General features: G+C 32.5%; 5 protein-coding genes across 5 annotated transcripts; 3 read left to right on the forward strand and 2 right to left on the reverse strand.

Moving 5' to 3' along the window:
• Window positions 1–539: 539 nt before the first annotated feature.
• Window positions 540–5,762, reverse strand: TRIADDRAFT_55287 (uncharacterized protein; the record flags this gene model as incomplete). Its single annotated transcript, XM_002111810.1, has 10 exons — window positions 540–727; window positions 832–1,220; window positions 1,314–1,400; window positions 1,564–1,634; window positions 1,779–1,836; window positions 2,160–2,265; window positions 2,453–2,515; window positions 2,613–2,664; window positions 3,142–3,242; window positions 5,588–5,762. 10 exons carry the CDS (start codon window positions 5,760–5,762, stop codon window positions 540–542), a joined length of 1,290 nt encoding a protein of 429 aa, XP_002111846.1.
• A 1,205-nt stretch (window positions 5,763–6,967) lies between these two features.
• Window positions 6,968–8,670, forward strand: TRIADDRAFT_55288 (uncharacterized protein; the record flags this gene model as incomplete). Its single annotated transcript, XM_002111329.1, has 5 exons — window positions 6,968–7,045; window positions 7,954–8,060; window positions 8,158–8,257; window positions 8,392–8,459; window positions 8,541–8,670. 5 exons carry the CDS (start codon window positions 6,968–6,970, stop codon window positions 8,668–8,670), a joined length of 483 nt encoding a protein of 160 aa, XP_002111365.1.
• A 1,734-nt stretch (window positions 8,671–10,404) lies between these two features.
• Window positions 10,405–12,791, forward strand: TRIADDRAFT_24633 (uncharacterized protein; the record flags this gene model as incomplete). Its single annotated transcript, XM_002111330.1, has 8 exons — window positions 10,405–10,524; window positions 10,669–10,767; window positions 11,019–11,142; window positions 11,316–11,478; window positions 11,595–11,714; window positions 11,828–12,040; window positions 12,504–12,555; window positions 12,654–12,791. Coding segments are annotated over 8 exons (1,029 nt in total), but the record flags the coding sequence as incomplete, so codon positions are not given.
• Window positions 12,792–13,506: 715 nt separating this feature from the next.
• Window positions 13,507–16,079, reverse strand: TRIADDRAFT_55290 (uncharacterized protein; the record flags this gene model as incomplete). The annotated part of the gene is made up of 13 exons (XM_002111811.1): window positions 13,507–13,539; window positions 13,632–13,691; window positions 13,805–13,879; window positions 13,970–14,016; window positions 14,108–14,204; window positions 14,790–14,844; window positions 14,898–15,004; window positions 15,120–15,218; window positions 15,300–15,335; window positions 15,456–15,519; window positions 15,616–15,684; window positions 15,848–15,906; window positions 16,059–16,079. 13 exons carry the CDS (start codon window positions 16,077–16,079, stop codon window positions 13,507–13,509), a joined length of 822 nt encoding a protein of 273 aa, XP_002111847.1.
• Window positions 16,080–16,676: 597 nt separating this feature from the next.
• Window positions 16,677–20,638, forward strand: TRIADDRAFT_55291 (uncharacterized protein; the record flags this gene model as incomplete). Its single annotated transcript, XM_002111331.1, has 19 exons — window positions 16,677–16,703; window positions 16,866–16,893; window positions 16,988–17,085; window positions 17,165–17,239; window positions 17,306–17,434; window positions 17,545–17,656; window positions 17,749–17,864; window positions 17,970–18,057; window positions 18,176–18,377; window positions 18,515–18,599; window positions 18,851–18,923; window positions 19,019–19,135; window positions 19,288–19,405; window positions 19,505–19,584; window positions 19,697–19,801; window positions 19,882–19,920; window positions 19,956–20,062; window positions 20,153–20,221; window positions 20,303–20,638. 19 exons carry the CDS (start codon window positions 16,677–16,679, stop codon window positions 20,636–20,638), a joined length of 2,004 nt encoding a protein of 667 aa, XP_002111367.1.
• Between the last annotated feature and the right edge of the window lie 1,329 nt (window positions 20,639–21,967).

Below are 21,967 nucleotides of genomic sequence, written 5' to 3' on the forward strand. Positions count from 1 at the left end.
ACAGTAGCAGAGTTCGTGCACATTGACATGCTACGCACCTACTTTTACTATACAATGTAAATGTTATAATGTTGTCAGCTATTTAGTATATTTAGACGACTCAAATATCTACAAATCGGCCTATTAATTTACAGAGAATACAATTTGAGAAGTAATGAATGTTAATAGAATGCTGTCATCAGATTGCATAAAGTACTGTCCTCTGGCGCATTTACAATATTGTAACAATTAAAATATACACTGTACATAAGTAAAAATCAATCCTGGTTACGAACTACTAATGCTAAAATTATGTATGCAATCAATAACAGCTACCGTAGTTAGTCCTTTATCCATGATTTTATATAAGACTGTATATATATGTTATATACTGATTAACAGACCTTCTTTTTCATAGCTTATCCAGTTCCTATTTATATTACTGTAGGACTATTTAAAGCGTATGAAATGCTAATAATAATCATAAATGTTGTAAAAAAATTTACGATCAGCTGATTTAAGAACTTTTGTAGTTTATATGATAATATAATAAACAGTTGTTATTGATTCATGATTTCGGCCTGTATTTCAGATAAATTGCGTTCTAATGAAGCAACGTCGTCATATTTTCCTTCACTTCTAGCTATTTCAATGTATTTTCTTAAGTTTTTAGCTTGCTCTTCCCAGACATTAATTACATCTTCCGATGGAGCACTAATTGATCCGCGTACAACCCAATCATGGTTGGCTATTGCAGTAAAAATACATACCATAGTATATAACCCTTAATATTTGTATAGATATAAAACACAAGCTAGACAAGTGCACAAATCGATATATACTTTTACGTACTGTCATTCTTGGAAGCAACTCGTCTTCGTTGGAAACTATCATTTGTATTAATATCTGATTTGACAGCAACAGAATGCTGATTTTTAGAAAATTCAACTCTAGATGTAGATTCTCCCCTATCAGGAGACATCGACGCCTGGTTTTTTGTATATTCTGCTCGTACTAAATTTTCGGCTCTTTCTAATTCAATCTTTCTTTGAATAACTGCTTTTCGCTGCCGTTGTAGATTATTCAATTCCTCTTCAGTAGGTAATCCAGGTAATGTTAACATTTTATCTTGTAAAAACTTAGTTGCGAATTGTCGTATACCGCGTCGCAATTTTTCTGAAGCAGAGTTAAACAATGTAGCGGAATCGGCCATGTCTACATCTAAAACGGCGATTTTTTTGCTGCCATAATATAGTAAGTGTATGTTTATTTCATTAGCATACAGTACAAAGAGAGTAAATTTATTATTTCAGTAAATCATATCATATCATTACCTTATTCCATCAATTTGTTCAAATAACTTGAGTAACTTAACGCGAAGATTGGCAGCGACCTCTAAACTATATTCACTCCCTCCAGCACTAAGTTTTAAAATAATCGTAGATACAATATGCACGTAAATATACAGATTCAAGCTGGTAACACAGCAGACCCGGTATGGGTATGGGACATGTTTTGATATAAACATCTCTAACATTACCAAAAAACATCTTTAGATAGATAGAAACCGCAAGACTATTTTACCTGAGTGATTTAGCCATTTTTTCGTAATCTGGAATACCCTTTGTAATAGAATCCATATTTTCTTTCATTTTCTAAATTACAAATTATGTATCCATTATTATCTTACATAAAGTACTGTACACATTTTTTACAAAAGAATAACATATACATACGGGTACATATATAGTATTCATAATATTGTATTAACTTTGCTACAACAACACAATTATTACTACCTCATAATATACAAGAATGACAGGGCTTTCAAATTTTTCCTTAAGATGTTGCATATACCTATTATTAAGTTAATAAGACACAAACATGTTATTGCTAGTGGCGAACCTATAAGACCAATAAACTATGTGCCTTTAGTTACATTTTGATCATTTACAGTTATCTAGTCAGTAATTACGAAATGAGTAAATAATCCGCGATCATAAGGATGAATACTATGGATTCAATCATTTATTTAAAGTAAAGTAAATATCAAAATACTACAATACAAGAAGTATCGGCTGCAGTTACTGTACGTGATAGACATACATCACCAAAGGTACAACATCGTTAATTTTAAGCCTAAAAGGTTTCTGTGAATCAAAATATATATGCCTATTTACCTTGATAAACGAACATTACAGTTTGGACAAACTCGAAATGGTTCGCTTTCATCATCTTTCTGATTGTTACTAGCACGAGAGCTGGCAGTTGGTTCAACTAGATATTCTATGATATTAGTAAAATATGAATTTATCAGTTTCATTACAGAATCTTTAATGGTTAATTACTCTAGTTCATTATCTATTGAGCATACTCGCAGTGGACACAAGGATAAAATAGGAACATTTTGCACAGATGACTACACCACATAACCGGCAATGGTGTCTTCTCCTAGTAATGTTAAAACTTTTACCACAGCATTGGCAAGCAGATACATCATCATCTTGTGTCCATGGCACTACTTTTTTCTCGGCAGCTATATTGAAACAAGAGAAATGATTCTTCTACTTTAGCGAAAATTTAAATCAGGAGAGATTCGACTGTTTGCTATCATAGTTATCTATGTAGCTTACCTTTACGATAAAGTGGATTCACCTTGCTAACCTCGTTTAGCGATTTTAGTAACTAAAGATTGAAAAAAATCAGTTATACTCTTGGTAAAAAGCGATGCCAGTTTCTACAGTAAATACTTGGGTTAGATTCGTGCTAGTATAAAAGCAATATACTTTGTTGATCTAGTTATACGGATACACATTGCAGAACAATACTATTTAGAATATCATAGAAGGGTAACAATGACAGCCTCTATACGATCAGACATAAAATCATTAATCTAGAATGAAGTTCAGTATACATACAATTAGGGCATCAAATGTAGCGTTCAGACTATATTATATTATTTCTTGTGTAGATTTTAAGTTCGACGACATAATAATTACTGCAACTATTTGCTGAAATAACAGTTTAAGCTTTGATCATATCGAGATTATCCAATTGTACTGTAAGTCAGAAAGTGTGTCATAATTTAACTAATCTATCTATACTATGCTACAATGACATGGTCGCAATGTTCAAAGATAAGACCTAAGATAGGTTTATTACCTTTTCTAGGCGAAAAACTAATTTATTCGTTTCCATAAAACCATGGTCAATAGACTGATTACGTAAGCGACGAAATTCTTCAGTTACACGATTGATTAGACCTGTAATTAATAAATACACCATTTTAATGTAATTGATTGATTTTAAATACTAGCATCTAGTAAGAAAAGCTTTACTACCCCAAACATGAAGACCTATCTAGAACAGCCTATATCGCAATCTATTCAATTGCGTTGCTTTCTATTTTATACCAAGCCAAGAATGGCATATAGTGAACAAATTTAAATATTTTATCAAATTGTAGAACAAAATGGGGGTATTATATCTATCATCAAGTAGAGAACTAGAAATGCTATCTCCACCTATATCTTTCCAAGAAACGTTTCATTTGTATTTGATTAATATAAGGCCAACATCTGGTGTACGCTAATCGCATACAACTTGAGTGCAAACAACAAGGATTTCATGGGTAGAATCAAACTGAATTATATATACGAGTAAATATCTACTATTAACACCAAAAATATTGATTATCACAAATACTTATTTTGTTACAATATCAGATAATCTTGGCAATAAGCATGGGGCTAAAGAAAAATAGCAAGCTATTGCAATAAAGACAAAACCTTTACATTTATTATCATGTAGCTAATAACTACATGGAATGGAATGTAATTAAACACCTATGAGGATCACCCAGTTTGTGCGAAAATAACGGCTCTGTCAATCAGTGCTAAAAAAGAATGAAGTAATAACCCCCAAAGTTTCCTATTCCAAACCCAATGTAAACTATATTTTATGTTAGTCAACACGTACACATCTTGATCATAATGATACTGTACCGGTAAGATGACTGTAAAAGTAATCATGAAATAATGCAAAAGTATAGTAGCATAACAATTCGTTGATGCTCGTAGAGAGTAAAAGAATGAACGGTATCTTGTACAAAGTAGGTATAAAAGATCATTTCAAGAGGAAGGTCAAAGACTCTTGCCAATTGGAGCAAAACTGTCTTATTCTAATCTAGTTGCTAGTCGAGATTATTACTTGATGATGAGCTATCACAAGTCTATTATTAAGCTGGACTGTCTTAACAGTTCCATCCAGAATATGTAAATCAAGGTCTGGAGCAAATTAAAAGTACAAGTAACTCTCTTCCTGGCTACTTCCAGCATACCAGTATATTGTTATATTGCTGAAAGGAGAGCGATATAAACAGAATGTAGAAATATTATCATGGATCAATATTATAGTTACACCGTATATATTTGGTGTGACTATTTCACTGCATGCGGGTCAAATAAAATCATTATAATGGCATTCCATTGGATAGAGGAAAGGTGGCAAATTCACAGAAGAAAGTATAGAAATAGCGAATTTATTGGCTCCATTGTAGGCAGTCGCTCGTTATTTCTGTCCTTTCGTATTCTATAGTATAACGATTAATTATTGCATGCTTTTAATGGTAGTTTAGCTTCCCCTGAACCACAGCAAAGTGCTGTTGCTCATCTCCTACTGTCTATGTATGGAAATTTTATTGTTAGATACCATTATGGACTACGAAATAACGCCATTGCATTATCAGGTAGGACTATCTGAGAAATAATAATAGCTTAACCTATTGGACACCAGTAATAACAGTAAATGAAATGGAATTCTCTATCGTAAGGAGTAGTGAAAGACAGCGATACTGATGCATAAAATGAAAGTCTAAAATGGGAATGGATTCTCATACGAGGAAGAGGATAGGAAACAAAAGCCGTAAATTAATTATGTCATGACAAGGTATAGAATTAGTTGATTATGCCTACGATAGAGACAAAAAGATCAATCCATCCATCGTCTACAAATGGAACGATCACGGCTGTATACACTGGTTTGATGGTAGTGATTGTACGCTCATGATGCAATAGATGGGGATATCATTCATAGAAGAAATGGATGAACGATGGATTACAGGATCGATTGTATTTTCCCCTCTTGGATAGCATCCTCCATAAAATGCAAATAATTCATTCGACTGGTGATTGGTTGCAAGTAGATCTATAATATACAGAAAGATTCTTTGGAAATCATATGGAATCTGGCCTTGATGAAAGCCAGTCTATCTATTCAATGATGTTAATATGAATTATATACTTAATTGAAAGTATAGCACAAAGTTAGTTTAGCCATTGGCATTTCGGTGTGTTGCCTTCAGCATTAGGTAATTGAATTTGACGTCATGCAAGGCGCCCAGTATCCAATCAATTTTACTACGATCGTGTGTCGGTACTTGAAAATTGTTCTACATAATAGGGCTAACATTGATTAAGAGACAGTCTGATCATGGGCTAGGTCAAAGACTGTCATGAAATAATAAGAGAAAACGAAAGAGAAGACAGAGCTTGCCATCCATTTTATCCTACTGCCAAGATGACAAACTTGACTTGGCCCAACAACTTACCGATTTCTTGTTTATAAAAGCGATCATCGTCATAATAGATCTCGTTAAATACGGGCAGAACTTTCCCCTTCGTTTTGCCATGTTCTAATGTAACATGTTGTAATAATAATTCTGCCGAAGTTAAATCTTTTTTACATTCTGGGCATAGGAAACCTTCTTTCATGTCCGCCTCCATGATGGAATCGTTGGATAACGTCGTTGCTTGGATATCATACACACACACACTCTGACTACGATTCACCCACAACGACGTTGACCTGTTTACTCGTATGACATCATTGACATTCACTCGTGGATGGAGTTGACGCTGCCTACGGTACGATCGCATTGAGTTCGCTGGATACTCTAACTGTATAACGTACAGTAAGTACCGATGTTACTATACTGTACAGTATACTAGAACTACCTGAAAGCGTTATGCCATACTCTACCGTATAAAGCCTAGCCCTTCAGTCCAATGACCATGGTGGACAGTAGACTGTATCGTTACAGGCATACGATACACTGAAATGACCGGTAAGTTAGTCGGGCTTTAGCGGTAAAGCGAACGATCATTTCCCCTCGATCTCTTGATTCTTTTTCAACTCGACAATAGCAGCAACTGCTCCTACTGCTCATTGCTCAAAATGTGCAGCAAACTGACTATTTTACCATCATTTGCCTATATTGGAACACTGAAATCTTTACACTGTACAGAACTCCAATCGTTCTTACTTGTCAATGGTAATACTGCATGTATGGATCCACATTGTTCAATACTGTACTCTCTATTAGAAATCAATAGTAGTCATTTCTAGTAGTCGATGGTGATGCTAAAATGACCGGCAGCCTCCACACTTTTAGCAACAAACAGTTGTTAGCAGTCAGCTCTCTCTATCTTTGAGTCGTTACTGATACAGCATGCAGTGCTAGCGTGCTACATTGCAGCCTTGATGATATTATAGCAGGGTTATGGATATCATTGATTGCATTAATTCAAGTAGACGCATACTATAAATCCAGTTGACATAATTTGGCAAAGCAAAACGACAATCAACATGCAGGATTGCGGACTGCGGACATCTGGACAAAATTACTCAACATACTCCACGCAAGCGTCAACGTATTGCCGGTCACAGTTGTTATGGAAACCAAGGATCATAATAGCCCATTTGGATACATTGGATGATGGCCTTTGTAAACCAACTAAAACTTATTTGCAACGCCTATACAAGGTCTCTCTCTCTCTTATCAACTTATCTATCGTTGTTTAGTCACATATAAAGTAAAAGCAAACATTATCAATTACAGTAGTACATTCTTGGCGGCTTTGCTACATTTTATCCTTATCTTTTAAGTGATTGATCAATAAATTTCATATCAGTATTGATCCATAGCATCATGATATTACCATTGCAAAAGAAAGATCCTGAGCTATGGTTCTACCTAAAGAAACATAAGATGTTGGCACTATTCGAGGTGAGAATAAATTTAAAAAATAGAAATATTCTTCTTGGAATAATACATGATAAACAGGTACATTAGCCTTAAATAGAACTATCGTTAAATACATATATTCCATCACTAATTGGAAAACCTCGTATATGTAGTAATTTTCCAGAAAAAAATCTATGTAAAATAGAAATTTTCTATCTAAAACTGCAAAAGTGACGTTGAACTATAACCCAACAGACACACAAATCTAAATGAGCAATATCCTTAAAACTGTATACTTGCCACATAGATTTACTCCACAAAAATAGTTTAAATAAATCAATTACAGTCATGTAATTCATCATGGTAAAATTTCTACAATCAAATTTACCCTACTCCAATACAAAGGTTGCTTCGTTATTGACTTTGTACAGTATTCAGTAACAGATTTATTCCTTTCATCTGCTTTAATGTTATCCTTATTTCTTTCATTGATACAATCAGAAATACCGCAACTGCTAATAATACAGCCAATAAACGTGATTACCAACGATAGGAATCAATAATATTTCACTATCTTGTAAATATTTCTTCCCCTTTAATCTATCTAAAGCGATTGTCAAATTTCTCCGTAAAAAAATGAAAGAGATACTAGACCTATACCAGTGTTGGTTTATATTTCAATTTTTTATTAAATAAAGCAAGTTATAGCTCTACTTTATTAACTTTTTTAAGAATAAATAATATTACAGACTGACTGACTATAACTGTGATATGTCAGGTACCTATAAGAAAGTATAAAATCTTTTCGATATGATTATAGTCATTATATCATCCGCTACTGGGCAATAAATATCACCAAAATTAGGATTCTAAAAATTCCGCTACTAATTACTTTAAACATACCTAAAATACGAATATTTTATTTAATCATAACCACATCTATGTTTTAGTGTATTCTGTCAGGGCTAATAGTTGAATGTCCAGAAGATCCAAAAGGGTTTATCATTGAGAAAATAAAGAGCCTACAAGGGCAAGAAATAAATGCTCAACTGATATGGTAAAGTATTACTGCTGTCAAGTGCATACATAACTAATTCGGAAGCAGTTTTAAATATGGTTAGGTAACTTCTGATGCTATCTAAACTAATTATCAGGGATATGTTCATAAGTGAAGAGAACAAGCCTAAAGAAAGTATGATTAAAAGCTCTTGGATTGATTCAATATTTGATTTAGATTTTGAAGAAGATAACCAGGTTATAATAAATAACATTATACTAGGTTAAACATTTATCACTGGCGATCTATAGGTTTTCATTTTTACAATCAGATAATTTATATAAAGATTAATACAACAACGTAATCAGTAATCATTGTTTGTATTTTACAGCCAACACCAGAAATGTACTACACTGCATATACATTCTATAATACCTACTTAACGGTCAAAGCTATTAAGTAAGCATTAACTAGCATACAAATTATCTTAGCAATTTAAGAGTGGTTAATATCCTAAGGATTTATTCCATACTTTACAAGGGGATGGAAATTATTTCATCAATATCAAAAGGAAAAAAAATTGGAAATCGATAATCGGTATCGTAAAGCACGCCATTGGCACCGAAAGCGAGTTAAATGGCAAATTTTGATTAAATGGCATGTATCCTAACTTATAACGTTTTCCATTAAAAGAAATGAATAGGAATATCATATCACAGTATTATATCAACGGAGTAAAATAGTGACATATACTCATATAATGTGCTATTTACATATTAATTATGATGTTAATGTTATGAAAGTACTTCAGTTAACAATTTAGATGTATTTATAATCTAAATCAGACATAATATTGCATTTAATATGTAAGTTCCTCCTTAACTCCTGTATAACTTAATAGAAATGGATGAAGGTGCGAGCTGTGACACATAAAGGTAATTAAATTGCAATTTATATAATCTTTACAAAAAAATATTATCACTTATTAATTATTGAAATAAATAACCATTACTTAATCACTTTATTATACAAAGTAATTATTTTGCTTATTACTATAAAAATTAGTCGCGTATCAGCGAGTACAAAGAATGTACCACGAATCATTATCGAAAAGGGTCCTACTCGCATGGCGTAACGTTATCGTTGAAGCTAGAAGAACGAAAGAATATTTTGCTGTAAGCCTATTAAAATTTCCACGATGTAATTATATCAATTATGTGTTGCTTTTATGTTCAGCTTTATTTACTTAGCTTAAATATTTTCCCTAATAGAAAATAGAAAGGGGAGAAATAAATCCTGCTGAAGATAAACAGAAAACTGTTCGAGGCTCTATCATGAAGTTACCTATTGTAAAAGATAAAAATCAAGATGAATTATCGTTGTTGCCGCGTGCATTAGCTATAAAAGTAAGTTTATGAATGAAATAATGCTCGAAAGAAATCGTTACTAAATATAGTGCATCAAAAGTCACGTAATGGTAAAGTTTCCAAAACACCGCTGTAAATAAATTTTCTTCTTATTATTTCTCTATCTATAGATTTTCAGCTACTTAAATCCACTAGATCTTGCTCGCTGTGCTCAAGCTTGTAGAAATTGGAAAGTTATTACACAAGCTAATCAGCTATGGAATAAGATTGATGTCTCTCATAAATCAGTCATCAAAAAGTACGAACACATATGAAATTAAATAAGCATTAATAACACGGTGGCAGTTTTTCTAAATATTTGAAGATTTTACAGCTTTTAGAAATATAACATGGTCTATTTATTACAGAATCACCAGTCAAGTATTACAGAGAATTCTACACAAAGCAAGGCCATATCTAGGCCACTTGAATATCAGAGGATGTCGAGGTGCTGGCATGGAAGCCTTAAGAATAATTGGTAATTGATAAAATTAACTGTTATTGATTTTTATTAGGTACACCCATTAAAAATAATCATTGAAATAATAAGAGTATAAAATAGAAATAATTTAGTTATTTTTTAATCTATCGTATCTTATTTCCTTTTAACACTTTAGGTGAATGTCGAAATTTGCAAGATTTAAATTTATCCGACTGTTACAACTACAATGTGCGTTAGATCAAATTTTAATTAAGGTCATGAATATGATCAAAATTTTATATTCTGTATCTACATATCTTATTGATACTAGGACGAATTAATGCACTATATTGGAACTGGATGTAAAGTTCTCTTATATTTAAACTTATCACAATGTGATTTAACAGATGCAACGTTAAGATCACTATCAAGGCAAGTCTACTGATTGTCTAAAGTACTGCAATGGATTGTTATATAGAAAAATAGTGTACAACTTATCAAATTTTCTCTATGAGTATCTATTCTTATAAATAATTTATCGTAATTGTTACTATTAAAATATTCTAGATTTTGTACCAATTTACAATATCTGAGTATGGCCTATGTCAACACATTTTCGATCAAAGGACTTCAATATTTAGCTGCTGGAAAAGGATGCCGAAAATTATCCTATTTAGATATATCAGGATGTACACAAGTAATTGCTTACTTTAGTACAGCTAATTAAATACCAATATTTGTAATTTTCTCAATAGATATCATTGTTGATAAAAGTCAAGTGAAATATTTACCACTGTATCAAGCTAGGGCTTTAAGTTGCTTAAATTTTTGATTAATATAGGTAAATACGGATGGTATGAAATTTATCGCTGAATGTTGCCCATTTTTAAATACAATTTTACTGAACGATTTAGCATCTTTAAAAGATGAAGCTATAATGGTAAATACATTTATAAGGCCATTAATTTACGTAAGATAGCATATCCTGATATAAAGTCTAGTAATCCTTAATTTATTACTTTAATAAACATTTTAAACCGTTCAATTTTTGAACGGATTGTTACATATCCTAAATATAATGTTTTTAAATACATTTAAAGATATGATATTTATCTATGCAATTGTATCATCATTACGAAAGATTATAGACTATGAGTTAATCTCTTATTTTATCGCATACTATTATTTCAGCAATTGGTTAATGGATGTCGTAACTTAAGAGCAATTTCACTACAAGGAACGAATTCTCTATCTGATCATAGTTTCCAATACATTTCCCAGCTTAAAAAATTACGAAAGCTTCGCATAGAAGGTAGTTATTAATACACTATCTTAAATTGATTATTGCTGTTGCAATTTTATACTGAAATAGTACCGTATCTAATGTAGAAAATGATTTCATTTTCCTCTCGACAGTAAAATTATAACCTTTGTATGAATATTTGCAATTCTAATTTTTAATCATGGACATACTGTCTAAATCTTTAGGAAATAACCTTATAACGGATACCTCCATTAAAGCTTTAGGAAGGAACTGCCTTGAATTAAATCATATTTATCTTGTCGATTGTCCAAGATTAACAGATTTATCAATCAAAGCCTTAGCACCCTGTCGACAATTAAACTACTTAAATGTAGCTGACTGCGTAAGGTACAAATTACATTTTCACAAAAAAATTAAATATTTGTCATGAAAAATCGCAACAGCTTTAATGCACTTGCAATAATAGTTTATTTTATGGATAAAATTTAATACTTCTTATATAGGATATCAGATACTGGTGTGCGTCATGTAGTAGAAGGTCCAGCGTCTTCCAAACTAAAAGAGCTTAATCTATCAAACTGTATAAGAATTAGCGATGTAACTCTACTTAGAATAGCACAAAGGTACTACCTTAATAAAGTTATAAGCTATATAAATGCTCTAAATAGCTAAAGTAGAAAAAGGAGCAGAAAGAGAACTGGCAATTCTGTAAATTTTAAATCACATTTTTTCCCAGGTGTACAGAATTACAGCGGGCTAGTTTCTGTTTTTGTGAGCATGTCACAGATGCTGGAGCAGAACTTATGGGAGGGTTGTCCAATTTAGTTTCAATAGATCTATCAGGTTGCTTTATTCAAGATCAAGGCTTGATGGCTCTTGGCAACAATAGCAAATTTCGTAAGATTGATTTGGCTGAGTGTAGCACAATTTCAGATTTTGGTGTACAGGTGTGTGACTCTCTAGCTAATACTGTTCTTTAAATTTGTGAAAGACAAACTTTAATCACATATAAATTATCCTAACAATCCTTCGTTAAATTCTATATCTTAAGAGCACTATTGTTGAAAAATTAATGTAATGACTCAAGTAAATATAGATTTATTGTATTATTGGATCCTATAATTTTCATAATGTAAAATATTGGTAATACGATATCGTAATTTAAAGTAAGATTTAACGTGATAGTCATTACTTACACTGATAGCTGCCCCACTAAAATTGATAAGCAGTTCGTAATATAATTTTTACCTATATTTCTATAGTACATATTATCACTATTTTATAAATACATTTTAACGTCTTTTTTCTGAGATTAATCTGATAGCGTAATTAATCTATCCAGTACTATTTGGATAATATGCTGTATAATTTACATTCATGAGATGTAACTCATATAATTCTCAATTACAGAGGATGTGTCAACATTGCCGAGACTTACTGTCTTTGGACCTATCACACTGTGTAGTAAGTACTATATCTATCTAAATCAATTTTACTTAACTTCCAGATACGAACTTGCATTACATCGTAACGTAAAATCTGAAAATTCAATTTTAAACTAGTTAATAACCGATAACGCCGTTAAAAGCATAGCATTTTGCTGTCGACTTCTTAAATCGTTAAAATTAGGAGGTTGTTCACAGGTAAAAATGATCTTTATTTCTCAAATTTCTAATCAACAACCACCTAAACATAGCTAATAGGGTATAGATACTAGCTATTCTCTCTAAATTTGTTACATTATTTACAGCTAACTGATACCAGTGCCCAATATATATCTGGTGTATTGCGATACTTAGAAGAGCTGGATATGTCAGCGTGCTCCCATATAACGTAAGTTCATCAGATAGCGATAAAGGATAATTGCTACTAAGGATTTAAAAATAACTTATTTATTTAATTAATTATTCATTCAATCATTCATTTCAGAGATAAATCACTGCGATACATCCGAAAAGGGTGTAAAAAGCTAAAGAAGTTAACACTCTTGTACTGTCGCAACATCACAAAGTACGCCAGCTTCTTCTTATTATATACAATTTCTAACACAATGATGTTGATTGTACTTAGTTTAGCTAACGCAAGTTTTGAATAAACTTTGCTTTTAACAGAAGTGCTATAACAAAGGTACAAGCCACAGGAATAGAAGTTATTTATAGTACAGCTGATGCCTCTACATTCTTATCATCGAAACCGGACCGTTAACTGTCTATACAAATACATATACATGTTTATACGAATATATCTTTATAGATACATACAAATTAATGAGATACCTCACAAGAAAATGAAAATTTAAGCAAATTACGATTGTTATGATTATTTCATTCCATCGACCAAACTTTATTTCTGTCTTGCACAATAGCAAGACAATTGTAAATAAAAATACTTTAATAAAATTTGGATCAATTTTATTCAAATTTCATCATTTTCCATCTTCTTCGACATCTATAGTGTATGAATATGGTGTGACTTAAAAATAACAACGCTATAATAACATTACTACAAAATATAATGCACGCCCCAAAAGAAACAATTACCAGCTTCAGATACTCCACGAGTTGACTAGCATTAACGTTGGAATTTGCCTCCGCGATGTCCTAAAAATTTACCAAGTAATAATATCATATTAATAAATATTTAGCTACCGTATAATAGGACGAGATTGCAACCTTAAAATACTTCCTAACCTATATAACTATGCAAAACTTACCAGAGGTACTTTAGATCTTAGATATGGATTTGAAGCAATCCCATGAGAACCTTCAATGCATCTAAATATAACGATCTATCCGTATAACGGTAATAGCAAATTCTCAGATATCATACATATATACGTATGTTTAATATAAGGTACAGGTTACAGTATTAGTTAAACCTGGATACGAGATTCTTGATCATCAATCGGACATTTAACCCTGTGGCCTGTGTCGGATTATCAGATAGACAATAAGGTTAGTACGATAAAAAAAGTTCATCAGAAAATAACTCAAAAATGATTAAGTACAATTCAGACCTGCTAATGGTTGGCCGCTAGTTAATTCACTCCATTCAAATAATGCTGTATCAGTTAAAGTGTTGAATGGATTAAAGTCGACCAAAGTGATCGAATTCTAATACATTTAACAATATGAGTATCGTTAGTAGAACAATTTGCTAAAATAAATTATGCGTAAATCAAGATTATGAAAATTACCTTTTTTCTTCTATAAATATCTATAACATCTAAATTTTTTAAATAAAATAAAATATGATCACGTCGATATTACTGTTATGAAACTCTTAAACAACGCACAGTGTATTGAAAAATGCATAAGTACTAACAATTCGTTTCCGTAAATTTTTCCTTTATATTTTTATAAAAGAATTTTGCTATATCATGGCAACACTCTGTCATAGTAGTAACCATAAATGGATAATAGTTGGATATATCTCTTTGGCTAATCGCTGCATGAACAAAATTAATAGGTTTGGTATCAAAATCTTTACATTCCTTTCTATATTGTTCATAAATTTTACATGCCTATAATGTTGCCATCGCGAATAAAACACCTGTATTCCATTCCACCAGAAACTTCTTGCCATTTTCTTAGTATAAGCTTCGGCGTAGTCGTATTGGGTAAAAATGAGTTGAATATTAGCTCAAGCGCTTTATTAATTACGAACATAAAATTAACGAATAAGATAAGTAGTATTACCTCATAGCCAGAAAAATCTCCAGCAGGATTTTGGCAACCCTCAAAACTAAGATGACTAATAGTTACATCAACAGTAGTAAGCAAAGAGACACATTAGGCAACACTTACGGTTTCGTAAGATCGTGGCCAACACGATCAGAACTCTTTAACAACAATGTTATGTCTTGAAATGTTGAACATTGAAGTGTACCGTTATGTGAAATCCAAGCGGCGTCCTAAAACCAATTGATATAGAGTCAACTTTAAGTACGTTCACGGAATATTAATCGTGAATTATAACAGTAAATAGTTAGACTAATCGGCGCTACAAATATCACACCATTGTAATACCTGAGGTGAACTCCAATTAAGTTTCGGAAATACATAACCGCCGAGTTCTCGGATGTGTTGATTAACATCTTCTTCCAGTTTGGGAAAAGTAGGGATAGGCTATAACATTAAGCATAGAAAAGAATTTGTAACTACACAGATACATGAGGATTTCCGATACTAAATATGAGCAGTGCTTACCGCTGTAGTATCTTCATCATCACTTGCATTATTCCACTTGGATAGCAGTTGAAGTGGCAAACATGTGATCGTTATATCCATTAACATTAAATTCATCCGTTATCATTTAGTCATAAGAGGATACTAATCACATCAATATTCCAAGCCGCATATTACCTCATCGCTCAAGTCAGAATCAGATTCGTCTCCGCAGGTATAGCGTGTTGATGGTTGTGGGCAGCTAGGCAATGCAATTCATTAGAAATTGAGTAGCGTAATCATAGATTACACAATTCCATTACTATAGTTTCAGCAATTTATCCTGTAAGTAACATACGCTTGAGGCAAAACCACACCGTCTGCATTGAGGTAATTAATAAATTCAATAGGCAAAGGAACAACTCGGCTAATAATAACGAAGAAACAAGGATTAGTTTTCAGCATGTAGAATCTACTAAATCTCATTTAAAGTGAGTGACAGGTGATATTATGATTAACTCGAGGCTTAGCTTCGTATCGTTTACTGCACTTTTATGAGTAAATGACGATACACAAAGTCTCCTCTTTACCTGGTAATAGTTAATCTGCGAAATTTAGGATACCAAGACGAAAACGAACAATTTAATACCTATCAATCATGACAAATAGTCAAGATTATTAACGTTAAGGTAACTCATAACCTTTCAAGCCCTATACATATCATCATTAAAGACAATTTAAAGTAACTAAAATAAAAGAAAGCTGAGTTTGTTGCAGCTCCAATCTACTGTCAAATCTTACATGCTGAGTTGATGTCTCCATTGACGTCAAAATGATCGAAATTCTTAGTCTATCCGGCAGTCTTGTTCTTCTTAAAAGGCTATCACGTAAATCCTACAAGTTACTCTTCTTCTAAGGTAGGTATCGTTGATTCCAATATAATCGAGAGAGCTATTCGCTAATAAGGCTAGCAGCCATTTGGTTACCTTGGAACTGCAATACGGTTGAAGCTCCACAAGGTCTGTAGTACTAGTACCGTAACCGTACCGATGCGATCTTACCTCTGTATAGTATACTATTCACGATCTTCAATTCTATACTAACATGATGTATATGGTTAGTGAATCCCTACTGTATATCAGGAATCTACAGTTCTACAGGAGTCAGCTGAGTGGTTGGCATAGCTGCAAAATGGAGGAGTAAATATTACAAATTATATGGATTATATAGGGCAAAAGCATTATAACTGGCATGGAAGCGACAGAAAAATAACCCTGTACGGAAGGTATGAGCTATACTCGAAACATACTCGATATTTTAAACTGAAAGAAGCTAGAGAATACGAATCTTGAAGGTGCAGAAATCCACAGCTCAACAAGGAAATAACAGCTCGGACCAACCTGCAATCTGTAATCAACTATGGCTGATAATTCTGTTCTTTTTAAGGTAGCCATATTTATAACTGAAAATGCTATTAAGTATTATGATGTACAAGCTATAGATTAAGATTCGATGCAGTTAGAGATAACATCATATCGTTACAGGATATTGCAAAAGGCTAGATAAAATTTAACCTTGTTACTCAGATGTTTGTATCCTTTCTTGTAGGGTTCTCCTCTACACCAATACTTGGAAGGTATTGTAGTAGCATTGATCAGATTTTTCTTCTAACATGATTGTAATGTTTTACTTTATATAATATTTTGATGCTACCTCTATCATATCTTTAGGAATCGAACATGGTCAGCAACTTGACGTGGAGCCACGCTCATTAAGTAACCAGTCGAAGGTACAAGAAAAACAACATTCTAGATTGGCCGTTATTTATGTAAGTGATAGTTATTCTGCTATTCCTATCAATTCAAATCTTACGTGAAGTAATCCTTCCATTGCTGAAATTACATTAGTATTATATCAAACTACTGTGGCTGGCACTACGGCATGAAAGCACCAAAAGACAGCAACAGTTACATAATAAATTGGTTAGTAAGTCGTGTTATTATCTTGCTTATCCATCTTATTAATCACTTGATCAACTGCAAATTTAGATAGAAAATGGTAAATACACTTGCATAGAACTACTACTTAATAATGATGTTCTACTGGAGGAAGATGAAGATATTGTTAGGCAAATAAACTCAAACATATTTGATAATTTATATCTCAAATGGAATAAGGTAAATATCGACTATATTGACCACATTTTACAGCATGTATAAGTGATCCATCCAATACGCCTATTTAGCAATGCATATTTACTATCATTTAAACTTATTATATATTTTAGGTGAAATGGAATCAAGAAATTGAGAAGGAATCTATAAAGATTAGGCAAGTACTCTGCGTCTTGAAACCTTACCTCAGAAAGCATTTTAGCCTTGAAATTAGCAAAGCTCTTAGTTTGTGCTTTAAAAGTTAATTTAATAAACTACTTTCTGCAATAGAAATTTATACATTCGTTGGCTTTCTACCTGCTTTTCCATTGGTCTAGCCTGTGCAATTGCGTTATACTTTAAAAGCTCCTTATTTTTTGGAACCTTAGCAATCCTGTCCTTATCGACATTTGCCTTTCTTGTCCTGGGCTACTTTATCTATCGGTTGCTATGGGTAAGCTAAGCTTTCAGTACTTATTAGGAATAATAGAGTTCATAAAGTGAAATATTCTGTTACGATTTAACTTCCTAATGCGTACAAAACTTAAAAAATATTTAGCAGGAAAAATATACTAAAGTGGCGCAAGACCAAGATTTCACCACCTTAGAGAGTGCTATCAAAACTATCGAAAATTATATCGCATGCAGTAAGAAAGTCGTTCGATTCATTATGGAAATGGAAGTCATTTCTCGTGGATTTACACTGTAATTCAATAGAATAAATGTTCTCTCTTGAATTGCTAAACTAGTCCTATCCGGATATAGGATCATTATTGTCACGCATCGAATGCGCTATTGAAATGAAAAATATTTTGCTTTACAGACTAGGTGATACTATACCACCTATAACCCGAATTGAACTAAAATCCGATCGACGCCAGTGTAACCATCTGCGTCAAACTCTGTTTATGATATCTTTAAAACAGATTATTGCTATTCAAGAGGCAACTAATACTATTGTAAAAAGGTAACTATATTTAAATCGAATGTACTACTCTTAGATTTGTTTTCTTCCTTCATGCGTGATGTGTAATACATTGCATCTTACGTAAATATAACGACATTATTAGTATAAATACGCTGCTATCACTCAATATTAATTAGATATGGACTTGGAGCGAAACTGAATAATCTCGACATTTGCTGTCCTATACCTTTATGTGAATTGGGAATAGTGAAATCTGCTCAGGTTGTATAAATTCTTCTAGCTTATACGTTAAATGAAGAAATTTCTTCACTTCAGTAAGATTATAACGGGAAAGTTCATCAGTAGTCTTACAATGTATCAAAATAATTGTTTTACCGTAGAATGAATTACTTTCCTTAGAAGAATATCAAGAAAATACTGACCATTTTTCCTTGCAATCAATAAAGGCAAGTTGGAATTAATACGGTCATTCATGGTACAATAAAGGCTAACATTTAATGTCGTTCCTATAGGCAATGAGATCTCTCTGCTATAAGCAGTTTTCAGAATTCTTTTGTTGTTTGATACAAGCCTGTATAGTGTCAGGTTAGATCCGCGATTTTACTTTCCCTTTGAACGCTTACTACTGTAAATACCATAACTCCATAATGATATTATACTGTCATCCTTACACATTGCAGACACTGCTCTACGTCAAATCTTTGCCTGGCGTATTATTCATGAGTTGGTTGATAGCATAAAAACCTCATGCAAAGATCTGGCCGACTCTATGGAAACACAAAAATTAGCCTTCAGTGGTAAATATTATTTTGTAATCACTTAGTAGTTGCATGTGTTCGCTGCTGGTAATAGTGCCCAACAAGAAATAAAGATAAAAATTAGCACCCCTTATAATTAATGTACTAGTTCGCTTATTAAATGCTGACACTGTATCGATTTCGACCTGTAGCTGCCAAAAATAGATTGTCAAGCAATTATAGTAGCGACAACCAAAGCAACACGGCACAAAGTCAGTTAAGCCAATCAATTAGGAACTTTCGTCTTCATCTTTTGGCTACTATTAACAGGTAGATTTTTTAGCCTGATAATGGTACCTACAATTTGATTTCCGTTTCATAATGTAGTTAAATATATAAAAACATGCAAAAATCTTTATAATAATATAGATTAGAGCTGTTTGAAAAGTGTGTAAAGGCTTTTGATGATAATAAGGAGCAAATTAATTCAGATAATTCCGCAACGGAAGGTAGAATACATACCGTGTCAATATACTTGTACGATATACTGTGCAGATGAAAGGTGATGCTTACGTGAAGTAATTACATCAAACCTGGTATTGTCTTGATATAACCATTTAGGTCTGTATAATCAAATCACTATGGATATAAATTCAGCACGCGATTGCTGGAGTTTTGCTAAAACTACAGTAATGAAAATTCTAAACAAACCGATCGAAGACCCAGGTAGGATACCGGTGAATAGTTCTACAAATACGTTCGTAACTTTGAATATAAAGAATTTTCTCTTGAATATCTGCCTGTAGAATCAAGAAGCCAACAAGATGGTAACGAAGAAACAGAAGGTACTTGACAATACAAAATTGCGATTACATTATAGGTAAGCTTAAAATAGACAGAATATATAAGTATATGAATTCTATAGTGGAAATCCCAACGGGACTCTCTTCAATTAATACTATCATTGCGGAAGAAAACGAAGACAAGGTAATGAGGAACTACTACACTTAAAGCTTCTGAAAAATCTTTAACATAATCTAAATCTTGTACACATATTGCTTGTCTATGCTATTTCAGGTTTACGAAGCTTACATAACGAAGAAAGATATGGTGTCTTTGCTAGAAGGGATTGATAATTCTGTTGAGGTAGGAAGATATGCAATTATTACAGTAGTAAGTTACTCAAGTCTGATCGACGAACTGGTCGTATAATGTTGAATAATGTAGGATGTACAAAAAGAACAAATATCGAATACGGCATTAATGAATGAGCTGCAAAATGTTTTAAGAGACCGAGTTGCTGAAAAAAATTCTCCAGCGTATGCTGTTACTGAGAAGGTTAAACGAGACTTCATTCCTGCCACAGAAAACAAACACTCTTATAATAATGAACGAGACAGATGTTTGGTTAATATCTTTTCTGGTACCGCATCAAGTGACGATTTATTAACAAATTCTAAATTGATATCATCTATAAATGCTATCCATGATGGCGGTGCATTTACGATCAAACAAGACATCATTGGGGACGAATCGGATGACGAAACAAACTCTACGGATTAATGAGACTGTCATATATTATTTCTTGTTTCTTATCACTTTTATTTATAATTGAATATTCCCTTACAAGAACCACGAACGTTATATCAATTTTACCCTGTTTATGGCACTGCACTGCAATTTACAAACACATGTTATATAACCTTCGAATTTAGCAGTTGAATCCTGATCGTTTTTTATTTTTCATGTATACAGATTGAAGACTAATGTATTTATTTTTAAATAATCTAAGATTATATTGTTGTTTTTACTAAAATTGAGTACAATAGAGTCCGCTGGATTTAATTTATGTAAAATGTTTCGAAATTGCAGTTGAATCATTACGTAGTAATCGGCAGCCCTGCATGACTGGATTGCCACTTTAAACTGATTTAACATTATAGGTTCAATATTTAAGAGTAATTACGATGTAACATGGCTTGAGATCTTTAGCATGGTGAAAGTTGATTGATTTATTGACAAATTTTTTTGCTAGCACCTTGAGTAAGATGGATATATTGAGCGTTGTATCATCGATCTTACTCGATAACCTAAAATTACAACCTGTAAAGACTTAAAATAAACGGATAAATCTGTAAAGGTCCACTTCATGCAACGTCGCTTTATTATTGATTAGACTATAGAAGTGTCTTGATTCATATCTGCGTAGTACCTCGTCAGATTATGCGTTTTAATATCATATTCGATAGCCTTTATTCACAGTAAACAGCTACTGCCTAGAATTTTAACTCTTGCTTAGATGCTTATTCATTAATTTTTGGATTACAGAATCAACGTATAACTATCATATTGAATGAAATGTAGCTAAGCCAACTCAAATGCTGTGTATTTTAAATATTAGGCACACTCATACATAAATAGGGTTATACTGATTAGACTCATAGAGCAATTTTTCGCACAAGGGCGTCGTAATACGGCTTCTAACTACTAGATGAATCCCATAGTTAGAATAATTCAGTTAATTAAAGGGTTCCAGTTCTGAGAATTTTGCATAGTATGAAATATTTTAGCGTACAGAAGTTATCCCAGGCATATACAAAGGCTACATTTGTAATGATAGGACTGCTCAGGGAGGCTTTTTAACCTTAAATAGTATTCTGACATAGCCTTAAACTGTTAGATCAAAGCTTTTCTCGGGTGATTTCATGGGAGAATATAACATTCTGAAACTACTTGTACACTGTACTCATGAACCCCTAGACTACAAATTTTATTATATAACCATTCCTATACAATGCAGAATGACAGAAAGTAAGAAGGATATAGATATCGACTCTAGTTTAAAAATCTTTGACTTCTATAATCCATTACCAACAATATTAATAATACAAG

Source organism: Trichoplax adhaerens, genomic scaffold (genome assembly GCF_000150275.1).
Source record: "Trichoplax adhaerens TRIADscaffold_4 genomic scaffold, whole genome shotgun sequence".
Classification (NCBI taxonomy): domain Eukaryota; kingdom Metazoa; phylum Placozoa; class Uniplacotomia; order Trichoplacea; family Trichoplacidae; genus Trichoplax; species Trichoplax adhaerens.